The 12754-nt window shown below is 37.4% G+C and overlaps 1 protein-coding gene across 1 annotated transcript in view; it reads right to left on the bottom strand.

Moving 5' to 3' along the window:
- The window catches only part of LCP1 (lymphocyte cytosolic protein 1), a 57891-nt gene that overhangs the window by 27692 nt on the left and 17445 nt on the right, over positions 1-12754 (bottom strand). The window contains exons 2-6 of the mRNA XM_036458981.2: positions 8488-8575; positions 7256-7419; positions 6267-6396; positions 4135-4267; positions 1752-1833 (exon numbers count right to left, since the gene is read on the bottom strand). Coding sequence (XP_036314874.1) covers positions 1752-1833; positions 4135-4267; positions 6267-6396; positions 7256-7419; positions 8488-8551 — 573 coding nt within the window. The 5' untranslated portion in view covers positions 8552-8575. The remainder of the gene's footprint in view (positions 1-1751; positions 1834-4134; positions 4268-6266; positions 6397-7255; positions 7420-8487; positions 8576-12754) is intronic.

The raw sequence follows: 12754 nt of genomic DNA, 5'->3' as shown, positions 1-12754 counted from the left end.
TGTAAGTTTTGTTTTTGATTTTGCAAATACCAAATGATGATTACTGATTGGCAGCTTCTGGAACCTTCACAGGTGTAGAGGCACTAAATTTTGACATTGGAAAAGCAGTGATTAGAAAAGGAAATCCATTACCCAGACACAGGGCTTATGTAGTGCCTAGTCAATCAAACCAGAACCCTGAGTTGAAGACCCATTCTGGTCAGGATGAAACAGATGAGTCATATACTTTTCCATCTTGCTCTGTGATGGAGCCTTCACACTCAATATCTCCATCAGCCAGAAAAGGGGAGCACCTTTGAGGGTAAGACATACCCTCATTACCTGTCACTGTCTATCATTAGTAAAACAATTGTTATCAAGATCACAAAAGAGAGTAAGAAAATATCTTTTTGACTTTCAGATTTTGTATTAAAGGAATAAAAAAAGTACAAATCAAATTTGTAGAAAAGATAGAGTGGTTCTCACTAGGACAATTTGTTGAGTATTGGTAATATCTAGGGACCTTGAGCACATCCACATCCACACAAACTTACACCCATGTGTGCACAGACACATGCACACAAGCATATAGATTATATGTCCTTGTCACTAACAACAATATATATAATGTAACTTTCAGTTGGAATACTGTTAGTGAAAATTTCAGTCTAGAATCTATATACTGTTTTTAGTTTCAATAAAGAGAATTTATCAGAGTCAGAGATGTTAATTTTTAAATTAACAAAACAAAATACTAGCCACCAGTCAAATTGGGAAAGTAACTATGAGAAGAAAGGTATATTTTAACCCTAGTGTGTAGTTCAAATGATGTTCTTCTGACCAAGATTATGAGTAAATTTAACATTAAGTTTCTTCATATAGGTTTAACATCACTGTTCTCTTTGGTTAACAATTCCATTTTAAAAGTTCACAGGGTTACCTGGCCAGCATGGCTCAGTGGTTGATCATCAACTTATGAACCAGGAGGTCATGGTTTGAGTCCTGGTCAGGGCGCATGCCTAGGTTGTGGGCTCTATCGCCATTGTGGGGATGCAGGAGGCAGCTGATCAGTGATTCTCTCTCATCAGTGATGCTTCTGTCTCTCTCTCTCCCTTCCTTTCTGATATCAATATATATATATTTTTTTAAGTATTCAGGGTTGCTTAAATCCAAACAGGATTTACTATATTGTTCATGATTTAAGAAATGAGACATGGCTTCTGAGCAAGAGAATTACGATAATGTTAAATACTGGAACATAACATAGAAGTACAGCTTACTTACTACCGATTGGTTACTGTTCCAGTAAGTCAACACATTGAAGGCTAAAAACAGGTTATATTTATCACTCTGGTGGCTGCAGCAAAGAGCACTGTGCAGGCTGTAAGAACACTTCTCATTTTTCTCCCCCTCTCTTTTAGAAAGTCTTGTCTTTTCAGCTAAAATGCTATGTAACTTGCATCAGCTCAATGATAAATTGCTGGGTTAAAACTTTACCAATGTAAATTTTATTCATAAATGGCCAAAAACAAAGAATTCCCAAACTATTCACACCAGGCTAACCTTTCCCCACTTTCAATACTGCATCCCCCACCCTGTTATTTTCATAAAAGAATAAACATAAATGTGTCCTTCTATCTACACTAGTCACGACAATCACCAGACCAAAGCCCGGGGTTTGGGAATAATGTTGAGCCATGAACAAGTGTGACTCAGCAGTTCTGGTGAGCATTCACTCCAAGCACTTTGAAAGTAACAGAGGGAAGACATACCTGAATGGTGAAAGGGGTAAGTTTCTTTTTGTTTATTGTTCTTTCATCAATTGTGTCAGGCACTGATAGGTTGATCATTTTACTGAAAGAGAAACAAGTTAAAGAAATCAGGCTTCTAAATAACAGGGCCCAGTAACACTGAATTTAAATTCTAGCAATATTGTAAACAAGATGGCAACATAATCTTTGCTACCCAGTGTTTAGATATAAAACCAGTTATGCAATTAAAAATGTTTTTCTATGTTTTTATTGATTTCAGAGAGGGGAGGGGAAAGGGAGAAATAGAAACATCAATAATGAGAGTGAATCATCGATCAGCTGCCTCCTGAACACCCCCTGTCCCCTGGGGATTGAGCCCACAATCCAGGCATGTGCCCTGACCAGGAATCAACTCTCCTGGTTCATGGGCCGATGTTCAACCACTGAGCCACACTGTCCGGGCAGTTGTGCAATTTTGATGAGATTCAAATCATCTGAAGGAAGGTTAATATTCCTAAGCTCATACTAATATATTGAGCTAGAAAATAAGGACCCCACTTTAGCCCCTTACCTCAAAAGCTACAAAATTATCTTGGTTTCCTTAACATATTATGAAATTCTGGGAGGAGAGCCAAAGCAAATCCTCTGTAAGTACTTTACTTTCTCAGCCATAAAAATTGTTCCACTACATAAAATATTATAAACTTTTGAGCTTATATGATGTCTCAATTTCTATTTGACACCAGGTCAAACTCTATACCTTTAATTAGTCACATGATTAAATGTTTTATATCTTTCTGTAGTCATTATTTTATCAACACTTTAGAAATTTCACCCACACAAGTAGATAATATATTGATCAGACAGCCAAAGCCAGCAGGTATTGTTTATGAAAAACTGATTTTACCCAAATTAGCATTGATTTAACCTTCAATGAAACAAAAATTAAATTTCCTTAGTTCACCTCCATCTTATTTTTAAAAAGCGAGTTAGAAAAAAATACAAAGAATAACAAATTCAAAGAATATTAAATTTGACTATTCTTTTAATGAGATCAGAAATCACATTAACAATTTTTCCAACTACATTTTTTTGGTGGTGGTTGTTTAAAGATGTATTTCCATAACTTTACTGTTTAACTAAAAGGCATTTTACTACAATATAGGCAAAACAAACTCCTTAATCATAATTTAAAAGAATATGAAATTGGAGTGAACCTGGAGTCACCTCTCTGCAGCTCTGGGAGATGGTGCTGCAGAGAGGTGACTTTTAAAAGTGGAAGATACCCATGCCATTGAAAAGTGTGTGGTCCAACTACAGAGACAAAATATCTGGACATAAAAAGCTAGTAACAGTCCAAAGCAGGACATTATTATGGCTTTCAAAGTATTACAAAGAACATGTGCTTTAAGAATTCAGTTAAGGAAGAAATCACTGGAGGTTGGAATAGACCAGAAAATTATACCATAATTGGATGTATAGAAGGAAAGGATGGGGAAGGGCATTATTAAAAATAAAAGGCAAAGCCACAGTTACAAATTATAAGCATTATGTCATTTATAAAGCCATGTATTCAGTACCCTGGACTGGGTTCCTGAGACAGGGTATTGGGTGGAAAAGTAGGAGATTGATGGGGGAAGTTGGGTGCCAACAAAGGAAACAGGACTTGATTCTACAGGCTATGTTGTGTGTGTGAGTTTTTAGCAGTTGAAAATTTAAAAAATAAACTCTAATAAATATCAAAAGCAGAATTTCTCTGGTCAGAGGAGAGAAAAGGGGCTTAAAGTCTTGCCCACCTATCCCTCCTTTCAACACATGGACTCACCTGAGATTGGGCATTTCAAGCCTCCTCACTAATACCATGTTTTATGATGACAGAGAAGCTGCTAAAGCAAGAGCTGAAGAGGCATTTTCAAGACACCAGCATGAATTGACCAGCTGAGTTCTGAGACCTCCCATAGAAGAATACATTTCTCCTTTTCAGGTGCCCTCAGTTGTGTATTTGTGTGCGCCACTTACGATTCCCTTTGCATAGGACTTCCATTGTATTAGTCTGTTATTATGCTGCTATTATTAATTCTGTTTACTCTCATGCAAGCCATGTTCCAATGAAGCAAAGTGGCATATAACCCAAAAATAATTGCCTTGACCTTGTATCCCTGTATCTCTATGTTTATGTTTCTCTCTAGACTGTGCATCCTTCTTCTGCACCTAAAAGATAGTCGTTTTACATTTTTGTTATAATTTGCTCTTGACAGTAGGTTTCTCCTGGACCTGACAAAGAAAAGCATTTCAAGTCCAGCTGACACCAAAAGAATTTGATCTAGGATAAACACAATTAATTGTTGGTATTCTAGAAAATTCTAGGGAAACCTTCAGAAACCAAGAAGGAAGTGCTACTTACCAAAGGACAATGCCATCCCCAACAGCGTTGAAGAGATCATTTGTGTTTGGATTCATTGGGATGACATGCCGACAGTCAGGATCATTCTCCAGGGCTTTGTTTATCCAGTTAACAAAGGCATACTTCTCTTCCTCTGCAAGTAAATGGTTAAAATGGATTATTTGAAAAGTAAAAATCTAATATAAAAATTATACATGTGGATATTAGATTCTCATGCTCAGGAGAGACATTGCAAGGTCATCTCATCCATCATCTGATCTTCTCATATTTATTGACAGTGGGGTATAGGCACAGAATCTCTGCTCACTCCAAGTCAGAAAACATACAGCAATTACGGGAGGGGGAGGGCATTGGTATATGTGCAAAAATAATAATTTAATAAAAAATATATATTTTTTTAAAAAGAAAACATACAGCAAGTAGATTTTAGAAGATATATATATATATATATATATATATATATATATATACACATATATATACCATTATTTTATACTTAAAAGCAAGTTTATAGCTATATTATATATATATAAATATATATAAATTATAAAGTATATTTTCTTTATATTTATATATAATTTAAATATAAATGTGATCTAATTCTTACAGAATAAAACTGGGGGCTCTGTCTTTATCCTGTTGATTTAAATGTGGGATGATCACAGGCAATTTTTGCAATATCTCTAAATTTTTTTATAATGAAATGAAATAATTTGTGATATAATCTTTCTTTCCTACCAATAAAACTGCCAGAGGTCAATTTTAGAAATTTTAATAAAACTTCAAGTTGTGCCCAGCACTGTGATTCTCAATTTGTCTGTCATTGAAAGCAACAGTATCCCTCAGAAGAATCTTAAGTCACAAAAGTTTGAGAAACACTGCATAGCATATCACTGTCTTGAAGTTTCATAATGTATGAAATAATTTATATATTTCTGTATCTACACTAATAAAAGAGAAATATGCAAATTGACCATCACTCCACTATGCCCATCAGCCAATCAGGAGGGAATATGCAAATTAGAAGGACAAAGATGGTAGCCACCCAGTTGCTCCAGGCATGGAGTGGCTGGGCGGGGCAGGATACCTGCTATGAGAGGGAGGTTGGGGGTGAGGCAGAGGGATCTACAGGAGCAGCACTCTGGCTGCAGCAAAGATGAAGATGGCAGACTCTGGCCTGAGCCTGCAGCAAAGACCAAGAAAGCAGACTCTGGCCAGAGCGAAGGCCTGGGTCCCAGGTGCCAGAGGAAAACCTGTGCTGGAAGCCAAGGGAAGGAAGGCCTATTGCACAAATCTCTTATAAACTACCCAGGCTAAGTGTGGGCTGAAAGATAGGTCACAGGAGATATCACCAAGACTGATGTCCTTACGTCCTCCAGCTTCTTCCTGTTTTCAATACAAGCAATGTTCTTGGATTAGCAAGCAAAGACTTGCTGCTACATTTTCTCAGAATCTTTTCTTAGAACAGTTTTGAGAGGAAGGTACAGAGATTTCCCATACACTGCCTGCCCTAGTTTTAAAATAAAACTAGGCCTCTAGTTTTAAAATAAAAGGCTAAACTTTGTCTGAAGAATTGAATATGCTACTTAACCATGAACTTATCTTTAAGAACAACTAATACTTTGAAGAACTCAGTTTGGGGTTTGTTGGATTATTGTACTGTTTGGGCTATTATAAGTTTTCATCAAGGTTGTTGGATGATAGCTTTCAGAACCTTCAGAATAAATATACAACTTTCTTCAAAATCAATGAAAATACAAATTTTTGGACCATTCAGTAGGCATTAAGAATAAACATGAAATTTAAAGGTAGAAGCCTGAGTAGCTCATTTTGTCCAAAAGATTTACAAAGGAATTTTGCCAGCCTTTATGTATTTTTAAAATGCTGATATGATTATTTTGTATTGGGCCCTACCCAGAACTATTGGTACACTTATGCACTGGAAAATCAATAGTCAATAAATTAATCTTAACTTCTATATTTCTTTGTACACCTTAAGTTTGAATTCTAAGTTCTGAATCTGTAAACCCAGAAGACATCCTTTCTACATGGTTCCCTCTCCCTTTGCCCTCAGTTCTTGCCTCATGCCAATACCCTCTCTACCTCCATCCACACCCATTAGTACAACTTACCTGAATAGGAGTGTTGGGTGCCAACACTAGACTGCTCTGAAGTACCACCAATTGCACAAATCCCTTCCTTCTTATTGATTGCTTTTCTAAAGGTCTTGGCAACGTCGGTGCTTTTTAGGCCATGAAAAACCTGCAAAAATATAATTCTATATAATAAAAGGCTAACATGCAAATAGACCCAAAGGTGGAACAACCAGAACAACCGAATAACCAAACAACCAGTCATTATGATGTGAACTGACTACCAGGGGGTGTGTGTGGAACATGGCGGACATTGGCCACGGTGGGATGGAAGAGCAGGTGAGTCAGGGGACTAGACCGAGGTGAACCTCTGGTGGTTACTGAAAATTCTTTGCTCTTGTGCACCACAGTTCTTCCTGGTGTTTGCACCTGCACTGGCCCCGCTTGTACCCCCTGCACTGGAGCTGCTGTTCAACCTACTGCCAGCACCCGGTGTAGGTCCTGATCTCTCAGTGAGTGCAAGCGGCAGCTGCCGGCCCTGATCACCCCCGTGGCCTTCTTCACCATCTCCAGGTCCTGAGGAGCAATCAGGGGCAGCAGCCATCACTTGCACCCACTGATGGTGCTGGCCCTGTTTGCACCACTGCTGGCGCTGGCCTCAATCACTCCAGGCTATCAGCAGGTGGGAGCAGAGCTGGTGCCGTTAGCACATGGAAGTGGCTGTGGCGGGAGCAGGGCTGCCAGCAGACAGGGTACTGGGGTCACAGCAGGAGGGGCCGGGTCAGGGCATGAAGAATGGGCCACGCCTGCCCCTGTGCCTATTGCAGACTCATGGCCCACAGTTCCTTTCAAGGTGCAGGAATTCATGCACTGGGCCCCTATTATATCTATAGAAATCCAATATGTGATCAAGAAAACCACAAAGAATACATAATATTGAAGCAAGGAGAGTGGAAATGCATTTCTGTATATTTTTTTGAATTAAAGTTCCAAGTTTCAAATGCATCTCCTTATATTATGCATCATACCTTCATAAACTCATCAAAGCTGATCCTCCCATCCTGGTCCAGATCACCTGTAGCCATCAGGTTTTCTGTAATTTCTCTCACTCTGTATCCAGGCAGAGGCAAGCAAGCAGCCTTGAACAGGTCATTCAACTCATTGCAGCTGATGTATCCATTCCCATCAGTATCTGTAAGGCAAAAGACAAATCGTAGTTTCAGAGCAATTCAACTAATAGCATGAAGAGTGGTGAGTGAAGGCTAGGTGAGAAGTGAGCAGGCAGCAGAGCAATCACTCAAGAGTGATGACCTGATTCGTGCAAGAGTTGGACTGTCACGAGAGGCCTATTGCAGTTGGATATGTTCCTTAACATCACTTCCAACGTCCAGGAGTCATAAATTCAAAATAGAAGTTTGGTAACAGAATCGAAAGGGACTCTAATAAAACCAGACAAGAAAATAATAATAAATCATAGACTTGGAGGTAAGGAGTAAGAAAAAGTATGAGAAATCAGAATAAACACCACTCAATGCAGGAGAAATTATACAAGAATACAATTGACCCCGCAGCACTTCTGTCTTTTGGCTGACTCTCCTCTGAGTGTAAATCAGAAGTAGAAACATAACACAGGATGCCTTCCTTGTCATTGGGACGTCAGGTGCCTGGCAACCTAGCATGTCTGATGGCTAATGTTTCAAAGTTATGCATCATATGTAGTGCTGTTCCACCTTATGGAAGCAATTTGACTTGAAAATGCAATGACAGGGTGAACAGAAATTGTTTACATAATTGCTTGGTCTGGTGGTGAATCCAGGCCTTCATTTAGAAGTTATTATTTTATAAACTGTACAAAGGGATTTCCAAACTGTCAAGCTTGGTTTGTGAAAAAAAATTTTTTTTTAATGATTTAAAAAAAGAAAAAAATATGAAATAAATAAAATATACCCCACCCCCCCCCAAAAAAAAACCCACATAGAAAAACACAACAACAAAGAAAGTAGATGCAATAAAAAGATGAGACTCAAGAGCCATTTCCAGGAAAAGCTACAGTAAGAAAGGGCCTATATTCCATGTTTTGATAGAGAAAGAAGCATTTTTTTGAAAGATATCTTTCATAATTAAATTTCCTAACTCCTTTAACCAATATCGTTGTATTCTTGCTACTTCTGCTATTTTTTTCATTTTACCATTTCAATGAATCTGCCCTCAAGTCAGTAAAGAAGAGAATTGTGCCACTTGAGGTATCAGATCTACTCACCAACTTTGGCAAAAGCTTCTCTGAGCTCCATCATTTCTTCATCAGACACTGATCCTCTGGCCATTTTTTATAGTTTTAGGCAACAGATCTGCAGAGGGGGAGAACATAAGGAATGACTGTTGTGCACATTAATTCCTAATGTACCAATTTCTTTCAAAAGCAATTTCCATTTATTTAAGTGAAGAACTATTTCTCTGCGTCCCTCATGATTTATAACTCTCTTTCAAAGTGTAGGAAATAGTTTTGTGTTTTTTTTTAACCTTCCATATGGTGGTGTCCAAAGATGGCCCTCACCAGTCTCTCCTCTCCCTGTTATGTATGGACTGCTGCTTACATCAGGAGCAGGGCTGATTTCTCTCCCCTGGAATCTGGGCTGACCCTGTCACTGCCTTGACCATTTAGAAGGATAGAAAATCCATGTCTCAATGAGAAACTTCCGCTTTCTTCCTTTTGGAATGCCCATTCTTGGGATGTTCCTCTCACCGCTATGCAATGAGATGTCAAGGCACATGAAGAAGTCAATGAAGGGGAATTGGATGCTCTGGTTAACAGTTCCTGCTTGTTCCCAGCTGACAGGCAGTTTCCACTGCCCGCCACCTGACCAGGCCATTCTGGATGTTTCAGCCCATTGAGCCCCCAGGTGTCTACAGTCCCAGATAACATCACATGGAGCAGAAGAATCACCCAGCTGTACCCATTAAACCAACAGAGTCAAGAGAGATGATAACATGATTGTTTTAAAATCCCTAAACTTTGGAGTAGTTTGCTACACAGCAATATACAACTAAAAAAACCTCAAAAACCCCACTTTACTTTTATTTAGACACATTGTCATGTTCACATTGAAAATTAATGTTTGGCCAACACAACGGATACATTTTATAACTTATAAGGATGCTATCAAAGTTCTATAAACATTTAGGGAAAAAGGAAGAAAATTTGACTAATAATCGATATATGGGAATCTGAGGGGCTTTTAGGTGTTCTCTTCCTAGAAAGGCCAGTTTTGCTGAGAAATATAATGCTGATGCTGGAGTTACTTTGCTTTTCCTGTGCATTATTGCTGCCTTGGGTAGGTAGAAAGAGAATGAAACAGAAAATAGATTATATTGGAGAATATAATGTCCCTAGCTAATCCACACCAGTTGTTTCAAATAGGACTTCCACTAAATCTTACGGATTTCCTGTGAGGTGGGTGGGACTATAGAGGATAGGGTATTTCTATAATTATATTTTGGGCATGTTAGTGAAACTACTGACTTAAAAATATTTTAAATTTGTGACAGAATGTTTTAAATTGATTTTCTCTTTTACATTATTTCTTTGTTACATTATTCTATAATGCTGTACTTGTTCCTGGTGGCAACCAATAAGCACACAAAAATGAAAACAATTTTAACACTTAAATTAAGCATAAAAATGCATTATGCTTAATTTTGTAAATCCACATCCATAATTCCCCAAGTTACTATCCTGTCATGTACATATATCAGTGCTATCAAACTTTTGTTTTCCCATTTGTTAACAGAAACTTTACATGTAAATAAAAGTGAACAAATGAAAACAAAACCACAAAATCAATTCTGGTTGAAAAAACCCCAAGGCCCTCCTGTCTCTACTATCCCGACTCCTTGTCACCTTATGTACCAGTGCAAACTCTAGGGAACATCATTTAAAAATTGTGGAATTAAATATATATAAATAGTTATTTTTAAAATTCCTTAAACATATATTTTACTATCAATAAAAATTAATTTTATTATCATTTACCTTATCTATTTAAAAAGGCCTTGGTCTACTGGGTTCTTTGAAGGATAATAGAAAATGTTGAGGCCTTAATTGTATAAGCAAACACAATCTCATTTATACATCACGATAACCCTCAGAGGTAGGGCCTGGCTATCCATCCGACTGCCTTGTCTTCTCTTTACTTCCCTTTCTTCTTTTTTTGTCTGCTTGTCTTTCTATCTACTTCCTTCCTGTATTTTTTTTCTTCCTTTCTTCTTTTTCACTGTCTTGTTTCAAAAACATTTTGAGCCAGGTTACAAAGATATATCCAGATTTAAGAACTAAGCCAATAAGATTATGCAATCTGTGAGGAGAAATAAGATGCTGACAGGGAAGAGTGTTAATATTTCAAATACATGATTAGGACTGCATATTTCTCCAGAAGTGCGCTGAAAATCTAATTCCATGTTCTCCAGAAATTAATGCAAAAAAGAAGATATAATCAGTTACATAATTTACTCTATTTATATGAGATAAACAAAACCAATTTTTTTAGGCTTCAGAAGTAAAGTTAATAGTAATACCTTTACCCAGGCCTCAAAATGAGAACATTTGAGGGATGTAGTAAACACATTTTTAAAAAAATATATATATAACTTCCATCAATAAAGGCTAGGGCATAAGTATATATATTCTCATTTTTTAGAGCAGGAAGCAGAAGCTCAGAGATATTAAGGTACACTATCTTAGATTACACAGGTAGGTAGAAGAGCAACCAGGATTCCAACTCTCAATCTTTTCTCCTCTCCCATGATGTCTATTCAGGTTCAATGCCTTCATATTTCTGCTCAACTCTCATTTCATCCTTCCATTCATTCACTCTGAATTTTTCATTAAGTACCTTTAATATGTATAACCCAGGGAAGATTAAAAATAACTGTAATATAGAGAACATATCTAGGTATTCTAACTTAGGGAGCTTTTGCTTTCATGTATTAAAACAGAAATCAAGGCTTCTATTTTAAGAAATTAGTATATAACTTTGTACACTTTACTAAATTCTGGTGACTAATTTGGCTTGGTTCTCCTTTGTACTCTCTACCAAAACTCTATGTATGTATTAAGAGAAGGCTCTCTCTCACCACATTTTAACAAGGCTTTTGGTAAAATCCGGACTTCCTAAAGCTGGCTGGCCCTAATTTCTAGGCTTTAGGTGTCTTAATACCTCTTGGTTCATAAATGTTCATAAGATTATGAAATAAATTCACCCATTTAACAAATATTTAAAGAATGCCTACTACAAGCCAGGTACTGTTCTTCATTTCAGGTGAGGCATGTCTACAATGACTTAATTACCTGGCAAGCATAAAACAATGTGAAAAGTAAAGAGAATGAAAGGGATTTCCAAATAAAAACTTGTTCCTCTTCTTTGACCTAAGAGTTGTAGATTTTAGACCATTGTAAGAGACTGGTGAGAAATACAAGAAAAGGCAGAAATACAAGAAATGAAAATACATTTTAGGGAAAAGAGCAAGGCCAAGGAAGAAAAGACTTAATTTTGAAATGGAAAAAAAAAAGTGATCATGCTATCATGAAAAAGTAGAAAACCATTTTAACCTAAAAATTACATTGCCCAATCCAAATGAAAAAACTAGAAAGTGAAAAAAAGCATTACTTTAAGTGTAATATAATGTAAAATAATGCTTTTAAGCCATGCCAGCTAGGTGAAGATGAAAAATCCGAGCATCCAAATAACCACATTTTAGAAATCCTATATAATAAAGAGGTAATATGCAAATTGACCATAACACCAACATACAAGATGGCCGCCCCCAAGTGGACACAAGATGGCCACCACCAGATGGCCAGCAGAGGAGAACAGTTAAGGGTGACCAGGCCTGCAGGGGAGAGCAGTTGGGATAAGACTGGCAGGAAAGCAGTTCGGCATCAATCAGGCTGGCAGGAAAGTGGTTAGGGGATGATTAGGCAGGCAAATAGGTGAGCTGTTGGGAGCCAGCAGTCCCAGTGGGAAAGGGCCTAAAAAGGCAATTGGACGTCCCTTGAGGGATCCCAGATTAGAAATTGTGCAAGCTAGGCTGTGGGACACCAGACCCCCATGCACAAATTTCATGCATTGGGCCTCTAGTAGACCTATAAATATTTATAGGTTTAGCTCAGAGAAGCCATATAGTGAGACAGTCTGAAAATTTTAAAAATCTATAATACATAAGTTATTTAATAACTAAAGGAAAAGAGAGTAGCTTGAAATAGCTTAAAAGGTGAATTGAAAAATGAATAATCAACAGCCCAAGTTACTATGATACTGTTTATTCTTTCTTGGGCATAAACACAAATAGATAAGTCACCTTTACCATCAGAATGAGCAGAAAGTCCTGGAAACACAGCAAACTGTTAGAGATAGAAGGAATCTAAGGAATAATTTTATAGATAAGGAGCCTGAGGATCCAATGAGATAAAATGCTTTGTCTAGTTCTTTTAAAAAAACAACAACATATTTTATTCATGTTTCACAGAGAGG

Source organism: Pipistrellus kuhlii, unplaced genomic scaffold (genome assembly GCF_014108245.1).
Source record: "Pipistrellus kuhlii isolate mPipKuh1 unplaced genomic scaffold, mPipKuh1.p scaffold_m20_p_3, whole genome shotgun sequence".
NCBI lineage: Eukaryota > Metazoa > Chordata > Mammalia > Chiroptera > Vespertilionidae > Pipistrellus > Pipistrellus kuhlii.
The sequence above is the reverse complement of the archived record's forward strand: the minus strand, read 5'-3'. Positions and strand labels throughout refer to the sequence as shown.